Source organism: Thermobia domestica, chromosome 5 (assembly GCF_964235325.1).
Source record: "Thermobia domestica chromosome 5, izTheDome1.hap1.1, whole genome shotgun sequence".
Classification (NCBI taxonomy): domain Eukaryota; kingdom Metazoa; phylum Arthropoda; class Insecta; order Zygentoma; family Lepismatidae; genus Thermobia; species Thermobia domestica.
The window spans coordinates 96,030,132-96,055,202 of NC_137458.1; the positions used below are offsets into that span (position 1 = coordinate 96,030,132).

The window sequence follows — 25,071 nt, forward strand, 5'->3', positions numbered from 1 at the left end:
CAAAATTAGTCATTCGAAAAATACGTGCTCGTCTTACACTCGTAGATTAAACTTTGGTAGTTGAGATCATTGTATGTACGTCGCACAATAGTTTATACCAAACGTTAAGGTAAACTCCCATTATTGTAGTAATGATTGTTTTGATTTTAAATTTTAGTAGTTGCAACTTTTGTCATTGTTATCGTAAAAAAACTGTATGTATCGTAAACTATCGTATTTTTATTTACGATACTGCATTTTACTGGTATTTGTTCTTCTATTACCATAATTTAGATACCCAATAATCAGCTTCAGTTTACAACAGGTAATGTTGACATTTTTTATTATCTTAAGATATTTTGTATCAATAAAACCATTTGTAATTTTTATTACTTATAATCTGTTAAAAAAAAGATTCCCAACAAAGCTTTTCAAATAAGGGGCTCGTCTTAAATTTAGGGTAGTCTTATAGTCGATTCAATGCAGTACGTATTTTTTCTATAAAGAGCCTAAGTGCAAGATTTGACTTAATTACTACTTCAACGCAATGGTAACTTTATACTTTTCTGCATAAAAAAGCTAGAGGAAGATTCTAAGATAAAGGGTAAATGATACAGGTACTTTAATTTCTGACGATATAATACATTAATATTGATAATGAGAACGAAACTTATAGGTACGTTCGAATAGACACTATTTTTTATATTTTATTGAGTCAAAGGAAAATGTCTCGGTTAAGGCGATTTAGTATTATTGAAAACAATAAAAATAATGAACATTATATTTTTTCACCAAAATATTAGTTTTTTGTTAATCAAACTGTACGTGAGCATATCCTAAAACTGAATTTAGTTTACAATTATCCTGAATTTCAGTATAAAATATGTAAAGAAATTACAGGAATAAGCAAATGGGTTCAGTATCAAAAATAATGTTTCTATTAGTGCTGTGAAAATTTGAATATCATAATCGAATAGCGGAATAGGATTCCTTTTTAGTACTGAGGGACTAGTTATTCGAACAACTAAAATTTGTTAAATGGCGAGTAGGCCTATTTAAAAAATGCTTACAATTATTTTGTGAAATATTCGACTTAGTTTCACAACACTTATATGTAGTGTGTTTTCACAGAAAAGAAACCAACTCTGTGTTCATAGCAAGGAACTTTCACAGAGTTCCTTACGGTAGCGAATTATCAATATAATCGTAAGCATTTTTGATTTAATTTGACTTCTACAATGTATCACTTCTATATCAGTAATTTAATAATTCAGTAATATATTCATGAACTTAAAGATCTAGAAAGACTGGATAGGGGTTTTTAACTAAACTTTCCGACATATCTAGGAGAGTCCAGCTATCCTCGAAAAACTTATAACTTGTAATTTTGATTATGATTAAAAACAAAAAAGTGTAAAATTGATATATTTCAATTTCCTATATCGGAAACGTATTTTTGGGTATGGTAATAGGAGTGACCAGATATCACAGTATGCAATATTCCAAAGCAGAGTAAAATATCTATAATATTCTAATGCATTTTCAAATAAAGGTAACTGTATCACTATTATTAAAAGCGAGAAACAAAATTAAATTTTCAGAAATGTTTAAAACTGTTAATTGAACACATTATGGTTGAAAACGTTTTGTTCATATAATCGAAAGTTCCAGCATTTTTAAATTGTGAACTGTCATTCTGTAATACAGTTTTAATTTCTTTGATTTAAGCATAAACTTGATTAATTGAAAAGGAAAGGTAATCAGAAAATAGCTACAAAACACAGTGATATTTTTACCTTCTTGAAGTGCTCATAAGTAGTCTCTGAACCGTGAATAGGACAGATGAATAGATATGTTTTAGCTTTGACCATCATATTTATAGAATTAATGTGTATTAATTTGACTCTAATTAGATCCTATGTATTGCAATAATTTAATATATATATATATATATATATATATATATATATATATATATATATATATATATTTCTTGAAACAATCAAGGTTAGCAGGACAAAATTAAACTTTTTTTAACTTTTTGCTGAATTGTTGGAGTCATTTGACATCTCATAGAATCAGTTAAAGTAATTATTTAATATATTTTACAGTATCTTAACATTCGGCAAGCTCTAACTTATTTTCTTAAAATTTCTATACATCTGACAGGACTAGAATTAAAATAATTAATTAAAATTAAATTAAAATAATTACTTGTGAGGTCTGATCTGTATATAATTTCTGACAAGGAAAGAAAATATTTATTCTAATTTCATTATATTACCGGAAAATCACTTTTTGAATTGACCCATTATATCGGTATATGAAGAGTTTTTAAACAATTGAATTCAATCCTGTAATTTTAGATTAAAGCATAATACATACTTTTTATCTATGAAATCCATAAAACTTTTCAGATGTGTAATAAATATTGAATTTTCTGAAGTGTTTGGATTTCTAGTAAGTAATGCCAGTGATTACTATATTTTGAAGAATTCGGTATACTTTAAATTCTTTAGCGTTTGGTCGAAATCTGGTATCGAGAATTGACTAATTTACTTATATTGGCATCTGCTTTACTAAATACACTAAATAGTTTAACTGTATATACTTTTTAAACATGTCACTATAGTAAAATACAATTTTCCCCACTGATGGCGATAGTATTATGATATGATATGCCCAATGATAATAGAATAGATTCTACAAGTATGATAAAATTATGATAATTCAGGAAGATAATTCATCTTTCAATATATAAACATTGTTTATTTTTTAACACCGTGAGTTCATTGTTCCATCGTTTGAACACTGCAAAAAGTTCCACTGTTTTGACCAGATAAAAATTTAGTTATTATTACTGTATTATTGAATAAAATTTGTCATGAAAATATGATCATTACCAAAACATATCTATTGCTGGTGAAGGCCCAAAAGTACAGAGATTTTTTTTTATTTCTTTCTTCCCCGAGATCCGCTCCTAGCTCCTCTATACCTCAATCCTTCGCAGCTTGCTTCGGAAGATTTGCACACAACACAGCTACAAGAAACTGCCTCTAGATATTGGTAAATTTCCGTTCCAGGTTCCACTCCTTTGTCGCAATTTCCCAAAATCACTTCTCGAACCACTCGTTCATCATGCATACACACTGGATGGTAGGAGCGCTTGTAAGGAAACCTCCAATCCGATATCTAAGAATGCAATAGAATAATGAAAATCTGTATATTAATCTAATTAATATTCATAGCTGAATGCTGAAGAGTCAAAATGAGCCATCAGGAAAACAGAAACAAATACCAAAGCACATTTTTAAACAAAGAATGCACATATCATTATCAGATACTGAATGTTAGGAAACATGCCTATTTCTCAATAAAAATGAACATGCCAGAACTCATTTGGACGGAGATATAACCAAAATCTATTTTGTCTATTTGGCTTTATAATACCTATATATTATAGCTTAAATACTAAAAGTTGCCTTCTTCAAAATTAGAACTATATTGTGATAACTACATTGATCTCGTTGACAATAAGGATTTCTGTCCCTTCTTAGAAACTTGAAAACTAGTTTTTCCCAAGTCAAGGTCAAGCTGAACCCCCAATATGGAAAAATGTCGCCGCAAAAAATGAGGTTGAGTAGTTAGGCCAATAAGGACTTGGACAAATTAAAGAGAATTGAAGAAGAAAAGGTAAAAATGTACCAATCCACATGTTCTTCCATGCTATAGAGAAATACATGGTTATCATTGAAAAATTGAAAATGAATCTCGCTGTCATCTGGAATCGCAAATTAATGATTCTTTCTGATGAACTACCAAAATGTATTAACTTAAAATATGCATAACAATTTATCTACTTACTCGAAAATGGCCAATAATTTCTTTCTTTGGACTGATGTGTGTAACGTGGTGTAAATATTTGGACTGCTATGTGAAGAGATAAAATGCTGGAAATAACTTATTACAAACACATTAGACTAATTCCATGCTCCTCTCTTTAGAAGAAGTTTTCTACAAGCAACAACCAGGAATGTTAATGGATTATTTGAGTGCTTCGTGTGGCTTAATTTTAGTTTCTTAATGTCATTGGATATTAGAGATTCGAATTAACTCCATTATTTCGAGTTGAACTTTACCACCTATATTTGGATTGAGGCACAATAACCACTTTTTCAGCTTTTTAGAACAATATAAACTGGTTGTGAAAACTTTCTAAAACCGGATTTCCATAAATCGGTTTGGTTTTATATTAAATCAGTTTTAAACTTGTTTAGGTTTTCTCTCAGAAATCTTTTGTTGACTTTTTTTTAGGAAATGAGGACTGCAAGAACAAGAAAGGATACCAGCTTCGATGGAAATCACACTGGTTTTCAGTAAAAAAGAAAACTCCATTGAGAACACTGCAAGCGATTTCGATAAAAGTGGAAACTGTTTTGCAAGATATCGAAATATCAGGTTTTCAGTTTTCCTAGTAACCGGTTTTGTCAATTCATAAATAAAATTGCCTACCTATGTAATTTGAATGGTTTTAGTGTCTGAACATCCAGTCTCTGATTGTCTTCATAAGTTTTTTTTTTTATCATCACTAATAGGCTACTTGCTGCAAATCGATAAAATCTTAGCTCGATAGAAGTAATCTGCTTTAATGAACTAAATAGAACCATTGATGTGATACCCCTTCGCGAGCCTGAGGCTACTCTAGCGCTATCTGTTAGTGACCGCTAGAACTGCGTCCAACTTAGCGACGAATATGTGATCAGTGTGTCATGTCACCCCACCACTAACTAGCTTATCAAAATCTAGTTGCCTCTAGCTTTCTGGACCTAGCGGTCGTCACATCTTTATTCACGAAACTAGCCAGTTCGCGTCACTACGCTGAGTGGATGCCGAAACATTGGGAGACGCTGGCTCGGTATCAAGCCTGGGACAACGGTCTCCAACGCTCTAACCACTAAACTACCAAACCTTCTAATCTGGTTTAATAGGTAACAAAAATCCGCGGACTGTAATACAAAAGTGATAAAAATATTAGGTAAATCAAGATATCTTGGAGTACAGGTAAACAAAGAGACAAGAAACTATAGAAGCAGAGTAGTACATACCAAATACGTTATTCGTATGCGTCATCACGAGAAATATAGAATGAAATTAAATAAAATCAAATCAAATTTCTGGTTATTAGTCCCACAGCTATGTATACCCTTTAGGCTAAAGGAGAGGATGATTAAGAACGTGAATGATAATGAAATAATTGGCGAAATGAAAATGTGGAAGGAAACGAAATACACGAAACGCACAACACGATATTGTCTACAACAAACTAACTTGGCCTAGGATAGAACCAAGGATCCCTAGCACCAGAGATGAGCACTCGATCACTGAGCTGTCGTATCTCTTAGTAATGTATTTTTTCTCTGCGTGTAAGGTAGAAGAATACGTAAAAAGCCATTTTATGAGTTATTTTTTCTGTCTTTTCCTTCAGAGGATTTCATGAGAGATGATTATAACGCGTTTGAAATGTTCATGTTTTAGCAAATCTTCAGATAGTGTTTCTGAATATATAAAATTTTACAATTGATACACAGATATATCAGAACAGAGTAGTAAGAATTACATCAACTCGGCGGGAGGTGGTTATGAAGCACTTTGCCTCTGATTACTTTTAACAAAAAAACTTACAAAATTTCTCACATAAGATAAAGAATATTTATGTATTGTAGGAGAGGAACCTTTTACAAGCTTTGTTCAATTTATGTTACTATTTCGTAAACTATATTTTCGTTTCGTTTCGTCGTCTTTTCCTATATTGTTGCTCGTTACAAAGTTTCACATTTTTATATGTATTGTATACCAATGAACATTTGTTGTAAAGGGAGTATAAATAAAAATAATATGATTTCAAAAGACAGATTTTGGTAGACAATTTAACACAGAAGCGTAGTGTAAACTTTAAAATTTGTGTCTGAATAAAGTTTTACTCACAATAGTATTTTACTTTGTTCCAGATAGATGCCTCTTTGGTGCGTGAAGATAGCGACGCAATATGAGAAAGCGTTAGGATTATTTGCTGCGACGTACGATACCACACTTGGTCCGCACTTTACACACAGATTGTAATCTTTTCATTTTCCAACAGAACGGAGCATTAGTACAACGCTGGCATCAGAATGTCCGTTCACTTGTTAATGAGCGTTTGTTAACAACAAGTTCTCTCAACGGTAGATAGGCAGTCATGAACATAAGCTATCAATTTGGCTTTACACCACTGGTAACTGGAAACGGCCCATCTCATTACCTGTGATTTGTTCTTGTCGAAGTTCCACTCGTGTATGTCCCCCTTTTCCAAAAACCGTGGCCGTAACCGCATAATAACAACAATAACTGCGTTAACACCACATATGTTCGCTTAAGTATGAGTTTCTTATCGATTTGATGTGTTATCCGTGCGCGTGAAGGTTGAAATATTGTGCATTTAGGAAAGTTGTGCAAATAAATATTCAGACATATATTTTAAAACATACTGTATGCTCTATATTAATTCGTTTAGAAAATGTCTTCAGAAATCATATGTTTAGCCTTTTAGTTCTTTTTGGTACATCCTGTATAAAACTATGATTCTTACATTAATGCATTTTTCTAATTTTGTTTAATTTTCTTCCTCTGTTTTCTAATCACTAGGAAAAGTATGTATTTTGCAGTTACTTCTCTAAATGCATTGCTTATATTAGTGTAACATGAAATCTTAACTAATATTACGTTCAAAGTCTACAACTCAAATTACGATAGCATCAAAATGTATTCAAACCTACTGCCACAATCTATTTTTATTCACATAAGCCTACTTTCAAAAAAGAGGCAAGGGATTCCGCAGTCAAATATTAATAGAAAGTAAATCTAGTTTCATGCTTACAACTTTATTGTACTCACAGCAACTAACGGTTTATTTTTGCAACTAACGGTTTATAGCAAAATCATATTCTTAATTAAGTGATGAAAATGCACCAAATGTATTTCGAGAAAGATATACTAGCTTACCTCATTGGAGTCACATCGTCCCCAACAGGACATAACCTGCACATAATCCCAGCATTCCAAACCAGCGCTATCAACTTTTGAAGCTCTGCTCATGTATAGACGCCGATGACATTCGAGGGTTGTTGAAGGATCCACCATTTCCTGTACGTTCTCATACGAAATCCGAGCTGATGTCAGCTGCATCATGGATCCAATTATCCCTAAGATCACAATCATCCACATCCTGCAAAGGCAAAGTGAAAGAATGTGAACGTAAATTGGTATACATAAAAACACCAATAACTGATTTGCTACTTCCACCAGGTTTTAGTATGCATAACACTGCTATAAAAGAAAAGACTGTTCGTTAATGTTGTAAAAGATTTATAGATACAAATTGCTCTTTTCTAACCTAACTAGTTCCATTTTCCCCAGAAAAGGCGTGAAAATTAAGCAAACTACTGAGCGGGTGTCCTAAGTATAGACTAAAGGAAGAGAAAAATAATTATTCAATGCATCTTCGCCTCAAATCCAGCCCGAAAATACAAATAAAATGGCAGTCACTATACTAGATCAATAAGGGATTCTCGAACCGAGGCAATAACAATTTGAACTATAATATTTTAAATTTTGTTACTTCTGTTTTAAAAAGTTTCAAATCGGAGAAACCGATTATTTTTACTACTTTTTCAGAGTTTCCTCACTGAGTCAGATGAATCCTAGAATGACACCTCTAAAAGTAGGTCCTGCGGGATTCCATTCGGAAATTTCATTCTCACTTCCCTTTGTTCATATTCTCAGGTTTATAATTAGTACGTGTTAAAAATGTTGGCACATGCCAAGTTGGTCAGTGGTTGTTAGAACGATAGTATGTGGGACTGTAGATTAAAATAAGAATATTTTTGAAGATTAAAATATTGTGTGCCGTAAGGGAGAAAAGTAATAAGATGTATGATCTTTTAATATTATAGATGGAAATTTATCAATAATTAATTGAAAAAATATAAATAGAAAGAAGGATTTATTAAACCTATATTCTTTAAAAATAAGTGCTCTATCAGTTATAGTGATTTGCAATAGTTCTGATAATAGTACATTACGTGTCGACTATTTATTTAAAAAATACGTATATATATATATATATATAACATATCTCTTTAAACCCTTATAAGGTCTCCAATTCATCAAATAGTAGCAAGTTTAAACTGTTCTCTTGCAACACTGGTCAATTCCTTAAATCAATACAGTGGCTATTATTTTGTGGGTTATAAATCGAAAATTGGAAATTGCAGTCGAAGAGCCTTAACATTTATTTTCTTTTTAAGAAATACAGCCATCTCCAAATGTTGACTTGATGGACTTACCGACGAGAAGAGACGAAATCGACTCTTCTAATAGAAACAGATACAGTTTCTGAGACAAGACAACCTCAACCCTTGTCTCGTACGTAAGAATGGATTTATATAGTAAAACTTTCCTTCCACTATTTTGGAACAAAATACTTGTAGGCTATCTAAATTATTGAATTATTGCCCCATTCGTCCCTGTACGATTTCTGAGAGAGTTACAGGAGAGATTACAATGTCCTGTGATGAGTAGAAGGAAACTGGTTGACCAGTGTTAAAATGTTTATTTACGCGGTCTCTGGTTCGATTACAGGCAATGTAAGCTTATATCGGACCACATTGTATTCGTAGAGCTTTTAATGATTCACTCGTATTCTTCCGCTGTCTTTGTTGTCACAATTCATTCGTAACTAATCACTTTTATTTATCATTAGATTCTATTAACCTATAAAATATAAACAGTATACGTAGGACATCAAACCAATGTTCTCCTTTGATTTCTTTGTGTGCTTAATGAAGCGTGTGTTTCCGAGTTCTCTGCACAAGTTTATTTTAATTAAGGAATTATTCAAACGGTTGCATATCATGCAGCAGCTCTCTATCTATTAGTAGATACAGCTTCCCTATTATACTGCAGAAATGTGGTCCCAGGTGTTTCATTTGTTTACTTAAATTGTATCTTGAAATGAGTTCAAGCTACATCTTGTATTAAAGGGAATATCATTTAGTAATATAGAATAATGAAACAATTATCTTGAAATATTCTATGAGGTTCATCAGTTTTTTTTTAAAAAAATGGTTTTGTCTCTTTGAACTAAGTAAAGAAAAAAAGAAGTAGATAATTCTTTGTCGTTTCATTGCTATTGAATGCGAAACAAAAATGCCAATAAAATAATCGATTTTACAAGTTCTGTTCTATCAGACTAATGAATTATATTGCATAAGAAATGCTTAATCATTTTATAATTTGGTCCTTGTTCCTGTTAATCGTCTTATATATTCTATGAAAATAAGATTTCAGTGGTGGCTCTTGACAGACGTCACATCGCTAAGGAATTAAATTGCGCTACAAGCTAAGGTAAGAAAGCTTACTTAATGTAGTAATTCTTGTATAGTACACCTCTTTCTGAAATTTTCTGCTGCCATTAGCTTATATTGATAAAATGTAAATTTTAACGAATGTGGCTTTGGTCGAGAGCCGCCACTGATTCTGTGTCTTTATTTTCTTCCTTGAGACTGCTTTTGTACCGGTACATTTTATTAATGTCAAATGTTCCCATTTCCTGTCACAACAATCACGCCCAATCACTTTCTTGTTTCGAAGTTCCTTTCACATGAGCTCTCGTTGCCTATTTCACTATAAAATGTTTGTACCGAAACTTTCATCAATCGGACTAAGTGGACATATTACCTCAGACTCCGATTAGCTGAGTAAACTGGAGCCTCGGGTGGCATATTGGTTCTCTCTTCCCCTCCTTATGCATTACAGAATAAATTCATTTACTATTGTGCTAAAAAGATCTTATATGATCTCTATATTACAGATTTTAATATAGTTTTATTTTTCGAATGATCCTGTTGTATAAAAGTATATTCAACAATGAGACATTGTATTGATATTTGTTTTCACAGTATTTCGCATTTCTGTACCTCTGCAATCTTTTGTTTAGCATATTTTGTTTGTACGAAGTTTTACTTGATTAAATCACCGTCATCAAATGATATTTAAAGTTAGAACTTGGTTTACAAGTGTTATCAATCACTTACTCGACATCACAGCTTAATAAACCGATAATAAGACATTTTCAATCAATAGTACAGGCGCTAGGCTACAGGCACCATGTCACGTGTGTAGTTATATATGCCTTCATTTTGACTGCTAGGTGATATTACCTACTTAAAAGAGAGTAAATTTGTTTCGGTCACGTGATCTGGTTCATGGTCGTTCATTCCCCATATTGGATTCAACATGACGGATCATCACCTTTAAACGTTCATAATTCGGCTATTTATGGATCAATTTTGATTATCATTTTTCCCTTGGGAAGAGAAAATCATACTCTACACTTCTGTACCCTGGCACGTTTTGCGAAATCTGCGCTGACTTCACGGAAAATCGGAAAGAGTAGAATTGAAGATAAAATTTCATTCTATTTTCCTGATTTTCTCAAAAATAGCTAATAATTCAACATTTTAATAAGACATAAAAAAGCAGAATTTAATAAGCTTAAAAACGGTATACAACAAGCAGTTTTTACTTTAAAACTAGGCTACGTATTAAAGAAAAACTTAATAGTATGTATGATTTTCATTGTTTTTACAAAAATAGCTTTTAGACCATTTTTACCTTCTAACAATATCTGTACTGCAGGCGCTAGTTCATCTCATGTGTGAAGTCATATGTCCCCTGACTTTTGTTGTAAGGTATGTTAAACACCTATACGAGTATAAAAAACGGTCACATGATTCAGATCATGGTCGTTTAGTTGCCATATTTAAAAATGGATGCCAAATTACTAGATTTTTTGCCTATCTCCGTATCCAGTGGTCCGAAATTACAACCTGGTTGCTCATTTTACTCCTTAGTAAAGTGAATCTCATAATTCTAAATTATAGTGTAAGATGAAAAAAATGTTACAATGGAGAATTTTCAGATACAAGTTTTTTTCTTTTTTTTTTAAAAAAAAAAGTGGATTCAAAGAGCAAAAAATATTTTTATAAATAGGAGTATGTAGTTTTAAATAAATACGTCGTAGTGGATAATACTGATACAAATTAATAACATAGTGCCAAAAATTAAAATAAATATTGTAAATCTTTCAGAGTCGAGATAAAGACAAACAAAATTATTAATGAGGATTTTTCTTTAATATATAGCATAGTTTTAAAGTAAACCTGCTTTTGTATACGGTTTTAAAGCTTATTAAATTCTGCTTTCTTGTATCTTATTAAAATGTTGAATTATTAACTATTTTCGAGAAAATTAGAAAAATACAATGAAATTTTATTTTCAATTCTACTCTTTCCGATTTTCCGGGAAATCAGCGCAGATTTCGCAAAAAGTGACAGAATACAGAAGTGTAGAATATGATTTTCTCTTCCCAAGGGAAATAGAATGATCAAAATTGGTCCATAAATAGCAGCGTTATGAACATTTAAAGAATGTCATGATTCGCCATGTTGAATCCAATATGGCGACTAAACGACCATGAACCAGATCACGTGACCAAAAGAAGTTTACTCTCTTTTAAGTGAGTAATAACACCCAGTAGTCAAAATGAGGGCACATATAACTGCACATGTGACATGGGCCAGCGCGTACACTACAAAACATTTTTTTTCTCTTATCCGTATTTAAATTAGGGTTCTGATACCCCAGTTCTCTCTACAAAATTCGTTGCACCGGTACGACCTAACTCTGAAATGTAGCTATTTAGATAGAGAGTGTACAAGTTCCTCTGATATTTCCGCCTTTAATATGTGTAATGGTTTCCGAGCTAGCCAGTCTCAAAATTATACTTTCCTCGTTTTCGGCAAGGTGTAACTTTGAAACAATGTGGTTTTTACCCTATGTTCATATAGGCTTTTTAATGGTTTAGGTGTAACAATTTTACCAGTGGATTTTGGCTACATAATAAATTAACACTGTATATGATGATCAAAATAATACAAATATGTAGTTTGCAACACGTAAAATGTGTGACGTAGTTAAATTTAGCGTCTACCCATTATTTAGGTGTTAGGCGATTGTTTGGTATATGAAGCGGGGTAGAACGGAAGCGTATGTTGAAGCGGGAGGATGATGAAATGCAGTAGAATACTATTCACAGTGTGAAAGGAACCATGTACACTCATGTCCAAAATTATTGTCGCATGTCTATAAATATGTTGTTGTAGGAATATAATTTGATAACTAATTCGCTCGTTATTTCTTATAATGTTAGTATGTGTATTATCGGCAAAGACATGTATGTGAAAAATTTCATGACAAATGAGCAGTAAATACGAACAATGAAACGAAAACAAAACTTTCTTGTCCATTTAGCAACATTTTGTTTTACTCATTCTAATTTTCGTATTTATAATTCTTTTCCTATGAAATTTAGCAGAAATATACATTTCCTGATTATACACATAGTATCAGTATTAAAAGTACCCTGCAAAATCATTATCAAATTATATTCTTACAAGAAGACAGTTATAGATATGCGTCAATCATTTTGGACATGAGTGTACGTGCGCGGTTAGTTACTTCAGGAGTATCTAAGGTGGCCATAGTGATAGATGAGTCGCGAGAAACAGTGTTCAAGGTAAGGACAGTCTTCAGAACTCATGACAAAATATTCGGTTTGCTAAGAGAAATACCTGATAGAAGACAAACCTCTGTACCAAGCATTGCCCATCACTAAAGAGGATTGTCACCAAAGACAATAGAACAAATGTGGCAGAAATGACTACAGAACTCAATGTGTATCAAACAGTCTTGGCGACAATTATACCCGTCTTGGCGACAATTATATCCGTCACTACTGTCATAACCTGAGCATCCGCTGTCAGGTAGTAACTTCCAAATGATTGATCACCTTAAACACTTCTACAGAACAAAGGAAATGATGTCAAGACTATATAAACTGGATCGACAATGATTGGAAACGCCTAATATGGACCCGTGAGTCCCTTTTCTCTTATTTCCGACAGTAAGCCATATTTATGGATGAAAAACGCCCAAAGAAGTTTTACTCCAAACAGTCTCATCCCTAGTTCTATGTATTCCGTGAGTCCTGAAATAACGCTTACACGACGTATTACTGCTAATGATTATGTAAACATTTCAAGTGACCATGTGCATGCTATGGTTGTGTGTATGTTGTTTCCGGATCATGAGGCAATTTTCGAAGATGACAATGCGCCAATTCGTACCGCTGGAACTGCTGAGACGTAATTTGGTTAACTATAACAGGTGTTCTGGCCCACCCACCCGTAAAACGTCAACGTTACTGAACGTTTGTAGTCAGCTCTGGAACTCAGATTTCGGAATAGGTAGTATGACTCCTTCATCCTCGGTGACGGAACTCAGTGCTTAACTGTATGTGTAAAGCAGGATACACATGTTAAGGTTTACAGGAAAAGTCTACCTGAACAGGTCGTAGGCTGTAGTGTGTATGGGACGTACAGGTTCACTGTACGGTATCACTCAGGGGCGGGTAGAAGTAATTGATGTTTTATTTGCTCCAGTCGCCTGAACAAGTCTTCTGACATACCCGCTACGGTCGATTTTCGCAGGTGTACCTGTGCTAATAGACCTCTCTGTTAGACCTAATGTGCGTGGTCTGCCTAATAGTACAATATTCCAATGGAAGTCTTCATAATGTATTTGAAAACCTTCATTCGGTATACTAACGGTGACCTCAGTGACGTAAAGATAACTATGCTGGCTCGTCTGGAAAAAATAAATTTCGTAGCCCCTAAAATGTGCGTGTACTTCAAATTGTCAATTGTCATATGACCACAGAGAGTAGATGCACCGGGGAAATCAATGTTGGCAGGTTTACTGTTTTTTTGCAGATTTCCTGCTATTTAAACAATGTACTAGTCTATTGTGAAATTAAACCCTCTTCAAAGATCAGCGCGAGCGTCTTTAGTGAACGAAATTCCGGATTCCAATTCCAGTTTGAATGCCTTGAAGTTTAAACCCATTATGATGGTTCGAATTCCACACTTTATGACGTCAATACTGGAAACAGACACTAACTTCCAACCAACCAATGAATCTACTGTAGAAACAGCATGAAATCTGAAGATGTTTCTTCCGAGATAACATCATGTAATAAGTTGACTTCGTTTAATATTTTTAAGTAGAAAATCATTAGAAATTGACATGAATTGGGAAAATACTGTTCAAATTACTCTGAATATTGGATTTTTTCTTCTGAGTGAGGTAGAAGCATATTTTAAGGAAGAAAAGAAACCAAGTACTGCTATTATTTGTAGAGTCAGATGAGTTTTGTATTATCTGTGTTTATTTGGTGCCTATTGAGTCTTCCTCATTTTAGTGCTAGAGTTTAACAATTATTTAAAAATCAGGGAATTTGATTGTAAAATTTAGGAAACCGATTAAGTATAAAACAATGTGTAGGCAATGTAAAAGCACAGAACGTATACATTAGATTGAAGTACGTAGTCTTCTGTACACGGTAAGATTCTTCTTAAAATTCCAATGTCATTCTTTCATTGTTACAAATTATTTGCTATAACAGATTAATAGTTACTTGCATGACAGGGAAAACTATTGACGAGAGATTAATCCTAAAACTTCTTAATTCGGAGAAGAGGGACTAGGACTGTCATAATTACGTCTATTATAGCTTTTGCATCATTAACTGTATTTATTCTTCACTTTTCATAATAGATATATCTCCTGCCATTTCATGTTAAAATCTACTGACTTCAGGGACGTATAGCAAAAAGAGAGAAAGGAAAGCTCTTTACGTGAGTAAAAACCGCTATGCTATCGTCGAAAGGGGCAGGTTTGTAAGATGGTTAGCACCCTTAGGTACTGCATCGACTTCAGCACAATACTAATATTATTTGATACAATATTTTTATAATTTGTCTGTTCTACCCACAAATATCAGTTGGGACTATCCTATAAAAGGGTCGTAATACATAATCTGATCTTTCTCATTCGGAGAGCCTTAAAAAGTGAGACTCTCCGGGCTCCCAAAGCACGACAGGCTCGTCTCTATTAGACGACTTACAGGCCTTAATGTTACGCCACTGTGTAGTCCCACACCTATTAGGCAGGTAAGTGGCATGTCTTTCATCTGTTTTCATTATTTTGATAACCGTTTTTTTTTATATATAAGGTGGTAAAACTGATTCATCGGAGATTCTCTGTTCGAATTCTATCGTTAAAAAATATATAACTACTTTCTCAAACGAAAGATTAGAAGTGAATCTAGAACGTAGCTAGCGTATAGCCTATCAACGAAATTTTTCCGGAAAATTTTCTAGAAAATCCTTCAATTCGTAAAAAATCCTTCAATTGATTTACTTGTTCGTCTCTCCTACACCGTTATTGTACTGTAAATTTTATTTGCAATAGACGTCGCATGAAAAAAAAAATAACTGAAGATTTTTAACAATCCTTCATTTCTGGAAAATATGTATGAAACATATAATTAATATACTTTATCCTTAGAAATAGCCTTTGTTTACAGAAAATCATAATATCGGCGTTACATCAGTTTGATACGAATGATATAATGTTTTCTCATAAATTTAGCACTTTTCGATATATTTAGATAGTTCCATCACATACAAAGAAGTAAAATTTAATATAAAGTACTTACTGTAAGTTTTCGATTACACCAGACTCTAAAGTTTAACTGATGTAACTCTTTAAAACAAATACTGAAAATTTTCAAGAGTAAACATTTATTCAAATACTCATTCAGAAAAGGAAGTAAATAATAACTCATATATCACAGGTTTGGATAGTTGCTATTTTAATTTTAAAAAATGTGTAAAAGAAAACTACAAAAGCTTCAATAAGCAACAGCATTTTAATTGACAAAGTAATTTTTTTTGGTTTTATACGTATTTATCTGTCATATAATTATTGTATTTTATTTATTATTCTTTTATGAATTTTTATAAATAAATGTTTCAATACGAAGCATTTGTGACTACATTTTATAAGAATAGAGTTTATAATAATCAACAAGTCTTGTCCCTACTACATATATGAACTGTTTCAAATAACATGAAATAACTAGAATCTATAAGATTCTTTGCACCACTACAAGTTGTATACATAACTGAAAGATTAAAACTAGCTTACATAAGGATTAATAATACAGTATAATAAAATTTTGATTGTGTACATGCTTCAAAGTTCTTCGTTTTATAGTTGGTTCAGTAAATGAAGTCACAAATAAAATCAATACAGAACTTCGTATTCCATGCTATAATAATTGTAATAATAACTTCTGAACAATGAATAGCGCAATGGCAAAAATGCATTTCTTTATCATAGCAAAAAATGAAATCTTTAAGTTTTACGTCCTATGTTTATGCCGGCTAAGCTAAAGGAGACGATGATGACGAGAAACGAATGAAATAGTGGAATGAACAAAGTGGGAGGAAATGGGAGAACCCCCAGAAAACTCACGTATGCAGTGTTTGTCCATTACAAAAGTCAGTATCATAGAAAGTTAAACACATATTGCATACAGTGTAACATATCTATTGAAACAAAAATATAAAGCAGTGTCGGATTAAATCAAAATGGCTTGTCAAATTGTTACCAAATATATTTTATTCTATAATAGATACATCGTCAAAATACTACAAATGTATATTTTTGTACAAATTAAAAATGAATGTCTATTAGATTTTATAAAATTGATCATTTTTCTTAAAATTAAAACTTTTATCATTCAAGAAAACTAATGTTGATCCATTCCTCATATTATATAGTTGTACCCTCATACCTATATTGTTGTAGGCAGTATTGAACATGATATCTATTGTCTAATATTTTCTGAATAAAATCTTTTTTAACAATATTTTTTACCTGTCACTTAATCCCTATAATATCAAAAATTGATTCCAATTCCATAAAATTGACTCCAATAATAATAAATCAAAGAAAAAGTCAGCATAGTAGTCCTACCTATACGGAATTCTTAATCACACCAGTATTAGTCTCTATTTATTTTACATAGTATAACAACAAGCCTTTTTCTGTCGCTGTTTGTAGAGGTCCGTGTTCCATTTTCCTTCACACCGTGAGTTCACAATTGGCCTTCACCGTGTTCCATTGGCCATTTGTATTCAAAAATGGAGATAAGACGAAGGTCAGTTGTTGGTGTAGATATATCCAAAATACTACCTGGTTGTGGCAGCTCAGTTACACCGGGGACTTGCGTAAGGACAGAGTGAACGTGAGACCTCCACAGAGCTCCATAAGGGAGTGTATGCTGTACGAGTTCAAACTGGGGTCAAACGCCGCTGCAGCGGGGCGGAAGGTATGCCAGACCTTAGGTGGGGGTGTCGTGACTATGCGAAAACTGCAGCGGTGGTTTAGCAAGTTTAAGGACGATTACGAAACGCTCGAAGACGTAACACGTGCCGGAAGACCAACACATGTGCAAAATGAAAATCTTCAGGCAGTAATTGAGGCGAACAGTGACTAGACATATGAGGAACTGGAACTACAATTCAGTGCGAGTAAAGAAACCATTCAGCAGCACCTCCATCAACTTGGGAAGCCTTACAGTTGGGTTGAAGGATCCCACATGATTTGACTCCGGGTCAGAAGGCAACGCGAGCAGACACCTGTGTTTCTTTGCTGTCTCCTCTGAGGAAGGAGCAATTTCTGGACAGGATGTTGACATGTGGGGAAAAGTGGGCCCTGTACGAAACACCGCGGCGCCCTCATCATTGGTTAGCATCTCATGAACCGGTTTTGAAACAACCGAAACCAGCACTGCACCAGAAGAAGGTCCTCCTATGTGTTTGGTGGACTGCATCGTGCATCGGGAACTGCTATCAGTTGGTCAGAGCATCAATGCAACAGTGTACTGTCAACAGCTGAGACGTGTTCAAGAAAATCTCAAAACTGTGGAGCCAGCACTTCTGAATCGCAAAGGAGTCCGCCTGGTACAGGACAACGCCAAGCCCTACGTGCCCAGCATGACCCGGGAAAACCATTCTATGCCTTGGATGGGAGACGCTATTGCATCCGCCATACTCCCTGGACATTATACCATCCGATTATCACCTATTTCATTCTTGGACAATCACCTTAGAGGTCGCCAGTTTAAATCCCTAGTAGAGGTGCAAAATGTATTTATACTTTCTTCGCTTCACGGCCCACCAAGTTCTACCGCGATGGAATCCATGGCCTTCCAGAACGTTGGCAGAAGGTCGTCGATGTTGATGGGGACTATTTTTAATCTTCCTGTTGCGTCTTAGGTGACATATCGATGTTCGAAGGTGGTGAGTAAGAAAGCGACAGAACGTTCTTGGTTACCTTTATACTAATTTAAACATGTTATAACGTGTAGTAGGCAGGGATTTACAGTATTAAGCAATGATGTGTCATTTAAGATATCGTTGGATCTCTTCTGTTCAATGTGGATTTCTGGCCAACAAACATTACGTGGAAGCATTTTGTCAAGATACGTACTCAAGATACGTACTCGACTTTTCAAGATCCTATTGATTACTTCATCGTCCTTCATTCGCATTTATCATCTTTCTATTTTCTCATAAGCTTTTTCAAATGCGGCAGAAAAATCGCCCATTGAGTTTTTATGCAAATCTTTATTAAAATAGTTTAGCGAAAATTTCACCAAGTTCATACTTCTCATTTGATTACTCGTAGCCCGGAAACCAAAAGCATATAAACAAAACTTTTTCACAGCAGGTCAAAGTCTACCACCACTCCAAGTTTTATCCATATCGATTGAGTTCAGTTGAACTTGTTCGATATATATAGGGAGTTCAGAGCACAAGAAAAAAAAAGTCCAATTATCGAAGTTGTGAGAGGCCGCGGTGGCTGAGCGATAGACCGCCCACCTCTGTCACATAGGGTCCCTGGTTCGATCTCAGTTCCCACTACATGAGTTTTATAATGAACATACACCGTCTAGGTGAGTTTTCTCGGTGTTCCTTCACTTCCTCCTACTATTGTCATTCTACCATTATCATTCATCTCATTATCACCGTCTCCTCTAGTTTCAGTGCATAAAGGTAGGGCGCTAAACTCCAAAAGAAAAACAAAGATGTGAAAGACAACATTATGATTTTTAACATTTAGTTATTTACAAAATTTGAAGATCATTTTTTTAAGCTCTGAAAGGAGCTTCAGATATAAATCTTCTTCATGTTCAAGATGACCAAAAGTGAACTTGATTCCTTATGCAGTGAACGTGCTATATAAAATGGCCTGGATTTTTCAGGAAAAAACATTGAAGTACGGAACTTGAAAATAAAGAATCAATATTAAAGTTTGTAAAATACATATACAGTTCGTGTTCCTTTTAAGCTTCCAAATACTATCAAACAATGCAATAGTACTGTTCGAGATATTCTTTATCGTTAAATACTGGACTTCTTTTTTTAATTTGGAAAGAAAATCATCCCTTACCCTTCACTAATTTCAACCTAAGCAATAGGATTGATTTATCAGTCTCAAAGTCAGCGTATTATGTTTCATAAACATGACGAAAGTTACCACGGAACATTCATTTATTGATTATTCACTAATCTCGGTGTTTGCTAGCACATAAAGGACCCTCAGCATCAAACAAATGAGCAAAAATATGACTTCGAAAAATGTATATAAGCTGAACGGAATATAAAATAAAAGAAAGAATATATCTAAGAATAAATTAGAAGAGAGGTCGTGAAAAAGCTAACACAACAAACGCATATCAGTGTCACGCGTACACTACATGAAGGAGTTTGGTTTCTCAATTACGGCGTGTTTTTCAAGGAACTTTTAACTAATTGAACACTACGCCACTGATCCGTTCTTCATTTTGGATATCGCTTCAAATAGTTCAGCAAGTTGCAAAGACAAAATTGTATCCCTTATATGGAGGGTCTGTGATCCTTCAAAGTGATTTTGAGCAGTTTCTTCATATACAAAGCTCGCCTTGCCTCTTGGTTTAAACTCAAGAAACTCGTCAGGACAGTACAGAAAAATTCAGTCTTCCGAAAGAAGGTACGAAATTCTTATATAAAAAGAGTGTTTTTATGGAATATAAACAAATATGAGATTTTCTAATAACTAGTAAACCGTAATAATGTGGGCTAATCCCGTACAAACATAAATAATAATACTATTTTACATTTTTCTAGTGTAAATTAAAAGTGTTCAGATTAATACACAAGTCACGCATACTAACACATGAACTTAGAATTGCGTCTCGCGGGTGGAGAGAGAGAGCAATGTACGCCATCCATTGAATGAAACAAGAAGAAACGAACATTTTTTTAGCATAATAATTTTGTTGTGTCCCAGTAATAAAAAATGATCGTAGTTTTCATGACAAGTAGTATATCGTAAAAAGAAAAAGAACTCTGCATACTTCATCCTAAGAAGAAAGAGTTAAGTATGATGTTATAATCAGGGGTAAAATGGATCTAAAATGGTAGGGGAACGTTAGGTAGTAGCATGACGTAACGCCGTCCCCCTGCCTATCTTTGCGCATTGTATTTTTTAAGGAACTGCGAGACGCCGTACATATTTCTTAAAGGGGATGGGAGGGCATCCCCCCGCGTTCCCCCCTCACTTTTATTCCTGGTTACAATATGTTATGTTAACGTCTAGGCATCCTAACATGTTTTGTCCGCGTCTCGAGATTCGTTATATAGAAACGCGTTGTATATTAAATAGCTTATTTATTATGGAAAGTGCTAGCAAATGTTGATCAGAAATAATAATAACATGTGAAATTCATAATATTAACAGTTGTACGATTTTCATGCAATAGAAAATTTATAATGTTCTAGATTCAGTAATTACAATTAAAAAGTTTTCGGAAAATATTTTACGATAAATTTAAAATAAATTTTCATTTATTTAACACATTTTCGTGTTACTAGTATTTTTGCATGAAAATATTATTCATGTACAAAATGGGCATGTTAGTATAAAATCTTGTTATGAGACGCTATAGGCATCCAAAGTAAGAAGTGATTTATATATGTATGTTCAGTTCGATGCCCTGTTGGAGTGTTGATACCATAATTCTTCAATCATTCTGCTGAGCTAGTAAACACCCGAACCTTGGACACTGCGCTTCGAGATTTTGAGCTTTCAATATATATATACATATATACGTTTGACATGAACAGAGAAGGTATAGCTGAGGAACGAACCCAGACCTTTCCAGGTCTAAAAAGTTGGTCTATTGAGACAAAGGATCGAAGCAGAGATTTGATCCCCGGTCCCGTTATAGAGTTATATTATATATGGTTAATAGAGAGATTTGAATTGAGATGGAATACATTTTTAGGACGCTTAATTGATTGCAGAAGACCATTTATCAGAATCTATAAACATAATCGTTTTTTACTCTATACTGATCAGGTTAGAACCGTAAGTTGTTGATTTCTACCACTCCCGGTTTTAATAGAAAGTTAAGAAAAAAGATTATGCCTATTATTAGAACGCCTAATATATTGGAGGAAACTGCTTCCAGGGGCGGATCCAGGACGGACTTCTGGGGGGCGGTGGGTTGTAATACTGCTACTTAAAGCTACTTTTAACAGCTCTAAACTCTGGAATGGGTTTTATTTATATAAAAAATAAAATAAAAGTTTCCTCTTCTGGGGGGAAGCGATCGCCCCGATAGCCCCCCTGTATCCGCCACTGACTGCTTCTCGCAATCTGTTATCTTTTTTTGCTCTATGGAGATGAAAACTGAAACCAGAAGTTATAATGATTTTTTATCACTTTCTGTTTTAGTAGAGAATGCACATATTCTGGACACGTTTGATTGATTGCAACAAACAGTTTATCGCTATGTTCTTTCTATTTCTCCGTTGCTTGAGTTAAAAGAAAAGAGGAAGAAGGAGGAGAGAAAGCAATTCAAAGCAAGCGAGTTTTTTTTTTTTTTTTTTTTTTTTTTACATTGTGATGACTTCTGTCTAAGCGTAGATAGTAAGAGAAACTGACGTATTCGAGAAATAAGATAAATAACAATAACAGTGGGAGATAGTCATTGTCTCAAAATATATAAGGGAGTTTTCATAAACTAAGTTCCTAAAAAACAAAAGTATTTAATATGCAACGTTTCCTACTTCAAGCCCAACGAATGAATTAACTGATTGAAAAGCCTCAAAGAAATATGTGTTATATTTCATTAAAGTCATATTTTTTTACAAACTACCGAAGGAAATTATTTTGCTATCCAATTAGATATGTACACAATCGTGAATTTTCAATTTGTTAAATATTTAAACCACTTTTTCCTCAATCAATTTCAAATTTCAATCCCAAGCAAAAGAATTGTATGGAAAGTCAGAAGAAAGCATATCCATTGTTTTATTTTTTTAAAAAAATAATAATACCAGAAGTGTTTGTTCTTCTCAGGGGAAGAATAATATTTATGCAAACGTTTTGAAAGTAAAGAAATACGTGAAATATATAAGGACAAGCAATACCTTTTGGTATCGTCCTTATCGATTCCCGAGCCAACTGACGTGTCTATTCTTTGCACGGGAAGAATAAGATTAATGCAAAAGAATTCAAAGATCTGGAAGGTGTCGAACTCGGAATACTGGAACAATGCCTACTTCACAGGCCCTGTGGTTCTGTATAATGTTTGCACAAAGAAAATGAAGCCTCCTATTTCCCCTCGAGTAGAAATTCGACAAACGGTTACGTACGCGATTGAATCTATTGAAGATATATTTATGTACAAAATTCCAGCCTTTTTATAGATGAATCCTTCCTGTGAAAAAATCTTATGCGGACATGCAGAAACACACATATTGTTATATATTAGTATAGGTACATAAGGACAGACACGAAAGACATCTCGAACTATTTCGTTCTGAACGATTAGCGTACGCGCCTTTGGCATTATAGACCCTGGTTCGACTTCCGGCGGGAATTCATGTCATTTGGATTCCACGTTAATCAGTAGGTCTCGTCTCATATAGCCTCACTCATATACATATAACGTTAAACTCAAAATCAACTCAACAAAAGACATCTCATGCCGAGTGAAAACCTCGCTCGCTTTCATTACTATTTATTATGTGTGCTTCTCCATAGAATTGTAATGATTGTATCTTCTGTGCACTTGACATTAGGTTCAATTCCTGTTGTGTTTACTTGACTCGGACTCAAACCCCAGTAGTGGTTCAGATCTCACTTTAAACAGTAGGTTCTGTAGTCGCATATAGTCTCGGTGCTGAAAGGGATTTGAAATTCAAATCAGTCAAGGGAAGCACGGTGGTTCAATGTTAGAGCGCTTATCTCGACTCCAGCGGTCTCTGGTTCGAAGCTGTTAGTTTACGGTAAAAAAACATCCTGGTTTTTCGGAGTTTTTGAGTTGACTTCCACGTTATCATTTCACTAATTATTACATAATAATTCACTTTCATTAATCATCTGTCGCAAAGGTACTAGACGGAAGCTAAGATACTACCATTAACCAACTAAACTAGTGTCTTGTTAGCTTTATGAAAATAGTGGTGGTAAAGATATCGGGAGGACGCCACATCATTATCAATTTTCACGTGCGTCTTACTAGTGCCATGAGAAGGATGATGGTAAAGATATTGGAGGGCACCATACCATTAACCAATCTTACACGCATCTTTCTAGGTACGTGAAAATTGTGGGGGGGGGGGTAAAGATATTGGGAGGGAGTCGTACTATTCAAAATTTTACACATACTTTCAAAAGTTGTTACCAACAAAGACCCACGAAACACGCAAATTATTGTGCGCATTATTCCAGAAAAAATAATGTAAATGTTTCAGGAAAGTTTATTCATTTTATTTTCGTAATTAAGTAGACTTTTTGGCGGGGAGCGCCATAAAGGGAAGAGCGTATCGGATATTTTCCCAGTTGTCAGGGGATCCAGTCCACCCCTGAAAGGACTAGTAGTTCTGTCCATTTTCTTTTTCTTACGGCAATCTTGATGCGTAGTTTATGATGTTAAAATTGTCAGGCACTCCAATTTCACTATTACTGAAAAATCTTGAGAATAATTTAGTTGATCTCATAGTATTTTCTAGGAATTAAATGATCTATTTAAATGAACTACAGTAAAATATCGTTAATCCAAACTAATTTGCGGGTAAATTGGTCGGAATAACGGAAGTCCAGATTAGCTTAAATAATCTAAAAGAATAGTAGAAAATGCATTACAACTCTATAGTAATAAAACACGTTCATTATGGTATGTCTAAAGACATAGGCCTACTAATATAGAATAAGATGTAAAGCACTACAATACAATGTATAGGGCTGTGGTATATAGTGCATATGTTTATACCCTTTATTATGACGATGCATATACAATAATGATGTGATGCAAAAAAGAAAGTGTTGGGTTATGTAGTGTTATGGCTGTGGTGAAATAAAAGGAATGCTGTTCGAGTTGGACGATATTTATTCATATTAGTATGTTAGGCGTTTTAGTAATATCCTCAATAACGGACAAATACATTGCAATTAGCAACTATCATGAAGTTTTGTTACAAAATGCAACTGCGATTTCTAGGCACGCGCGCACCCAGAAATTTTTGTTCGGACGAGTCCAAGCTTTGAGGGGTCCAATGCTACAAGCCATTACGTCTATGTAGTATTGAATGAGTATATGCTACACCCAAAAAGACGATAAGTGATTGTCAAATACTTCCAGCTATGTTTTCAGATAAAAATGAGAGAACTACATTGCTTTTATAAGAGAAAGACTTTAGATGATAGAATCAAAGTTTCATGCTACTTCAATCATTTCACTGTTAAACGAGTATAGTTTTATTGGAAAGTGTACAAAGGTATGTTGCGTCAGCACATTTCGGGAAGGGTCCGGACCTGGTGGACTCCTGTGAGTACGATAAAATTTTGCATTTTGTCGTTTTTACAATCTGTCCGAATTAAGCGAGTTTGGCTTATCGGCGTCCGGATTAACAAGATTTTGCTGTATTATGTTATTTGTTATTATTTAGTTATTTACAAAAACAAAATAGA

The 25,071-nt window shown here is 34.0% G+C and overlaps 1 protein-coding gene across 1 annotated transcript in view; it reads right to left on the reverse strand.

Moving 5' to 3' along the window:
* Positions 1–1,996: 1,996 nt before the first annotated feature.
* The window catches only part of LOC145684672 (thyrostimulin beta-5 subunit-like), a 32,297-nt gene continuing 9,222 nt past the window's right edge, over positions 1,997–25,071 (reverse strand). Inside the window, exons 2-3 of the mRNA XM_081757057.1 lie at positions 7,018–7,240; positions 1,997–3,171 (exon numbers count right to left, since the gene is read on the reverse strand). Of these exons, the coding sequence (XP_081613183.1) occupies positions 2,932–3,171; positions 7,018–7,239 (462 nt within the window). The 5' untranslated portion in view covers position 7,240 and the 3' untranslated portion in view covers positions 1,997–2,931. The remainder of the gene's footprint in view (positions 3,172–7,017; positions 7,241–25,071) is intronic.